The sequence below is a fragment of the Aplysia californica genome, unplaced genomic scaffold, assembly GCF_000002075.1.
Source record: "Aplysia californica isolate F4 #8 unplaced genomic scaffold, AplCal3.0 scaffold01180, whole genome shotgun sequence".
Taxonomy (NCBI): Eukaryota; Metazoa; Mollusca; class Gastropoda; order Aplysiida; family Aplysiidae; genus Aplysia; species Aplysia californica.
Genome location: NW_004798450.1, coordinates 125,835 through 127,495, shown reverse-complemented (window position 1 = coordinate 127,495; position 1,661 = coordinate 125,835). Strand labels below are relative to the sequence as shown.

The following is a 1,661-nucleotide window of genomic DNA, read 5'->3' as shown; positions in this document are numbered from 1 at the left end:
GGACTCTTTATGGCTAAGGGTATTTGCTCAAAGAAATTTTTGAGAGAATTAGTGTGTGAGTGTATGGGTCACTGTATGGGTGAGCGTGTGGGTGAGTACGTAAGCGAGTGTGTGTTAATGGGGGGGTGGGTGTAGGTGTAGGGGCGAGGGGTGAGTGACCACTATAAGAACAGCCCGCCGCAGGGCTAAGCCAGACAACATCCCACAGTGGTGGCGATATCAGTTCTCTGTCCGCCTCTCTCTCTCTCTCTCTCTCTCTCTCCGTTACTCTCTCTCTGTCATTTATTCACTTTCCTGTCTGTGGGAAGGAGCAGAGAAAAAACAGTCCAGCATTACTGACCGCTTCCTCGCGAGTCCGAGAGAGTGTTTGAGAAAGGCTATTTAAAAAATTCAGTATTACTTTATCGCCGGAAATAATTTATTTCTTGTTGACGCCAGTTGACTGCGGTGAGGAATTTTATTGTTTCGTGGCATGATGGATGTGCGAGGCAATGTCCCACCTCGGCCACAAGATGGACAATCCATTCACAAATACAAGAAACTGTACATTCTGAAATGGATTTGTGTCATTGTTACCTCGCTTCTCGTGTCGTCTGCTGCCGTTGTCATCATTGTTCACACTGCGCGTGCAGACAGGGCTGATGTACTGACCGCTATAAACCAGGTGTCCTCCAACATTAGAGCCGTGCAGCAAATGGTCGACAACCTGGAGGAGAAAGTGTCAGATGACGTCAACAAGGCACGAAGTTCGGACAAGGCTGATGTACTGACCGTTATAAACCAGGTGTTCACCAACATTAGAGGCCAGTTGTCTGCCGTGCAGGAAAAGATCGACAACCTGGAGGAGAAAGTGTCCAAGGTGGAAGGTGATATCACGGCGGCAAGAAATCTTAAGCTCTGCTCTCACAGAAACGGCTGTAAGCTGACCACTAGGCCTGAAACAAAGACCCAATGTTACAAATTGATTGAAGAGAAAACTACGTGGGCAGACGCGAGAAAGAAATGCGAGTCTCTCGGTGGCTTCCTGGCCGAGATCCACGACAACGTCTCCCTGGAATACGTGAAACAGGTTGCTGCCCCTGGTAAGACATTTTACTGGCTCGGCGCCACTGACCAGGACGAAGAGGGCATCTGGACGTGGGTCACGTCCGGCAAACGTCTGTCCGTGGATGACTGGAACCAGAACGAGCCGAGCAACCGCGATAACAAGGAGCACTGCCTGATGGTGACGTTTATTGGCAATGGGGGAACAGCATGGAACGACAAGCCGTGTGATGATCAGATGAAATATCTCTGTCAGAGAGACGGGGACAACTGTGGGGACTGGATGTAACTTGAGTGAAAGAATACGAGTACCCCACCCCCTTTTTTTCGGAGATGACTTCTAGCGTGCAGATCACGGGGCCCGTGGGGGTCACAGTGGGGCTGGCGCTAAATCTTACTGGAACAGGAAACAGTTGGCTGTGACCGTGGACGTGCGCAAAGACATGGAGGGTTATACTTTACTTTTACTACATCTTGCTGTAAGGCTAATGTTTTGGAAGATTTTTGTCATAAATATGATAAAGGAGATGATGATGAATAATTTGTTATATTATCACAGACATAGAAAAAATGTAATCAGAATGTTATTGAAACGCCATACTTCCAGTTTGCTCTGT

At 48.2% G+C, this 1,661-nt stretch overlaps 1 protein-coding gene across 1 annotated transcript; it reads left to right on the top strand.

Moving 5' to 3' along the window:
* The first annotated feature begins 7 nt into the window (after nucleotides 1-7).
* LOC101852068 (tetranectin-like) lies at nucleotides 8-1,615 on the top strand. Its single transcript, XM_005112085.3, has one exon. It carries the CDS (start codon nucleotides 473-475, stop codon nucleotides 1,331-1,333), a length of 861 nt encoding a protein of 286 aa, XP_005112142.1. The 5' UTR covers nucleotides 8-472; the 3' UTR covers nucleotides 1,334-1,615.
* Nucleotides 1,616-1,661: the final 46 nt, after the last annotated feature.

Bases quoted from the DNA above. Each gene is read 5' to 3' on its own strand.
- LOC101852068 (XM_005112085.3), top strand. From the start codon at position 473: ATGATGGATGTGCGAGGCAATGTCCCACCTCGGCCACAAGATGGACAA.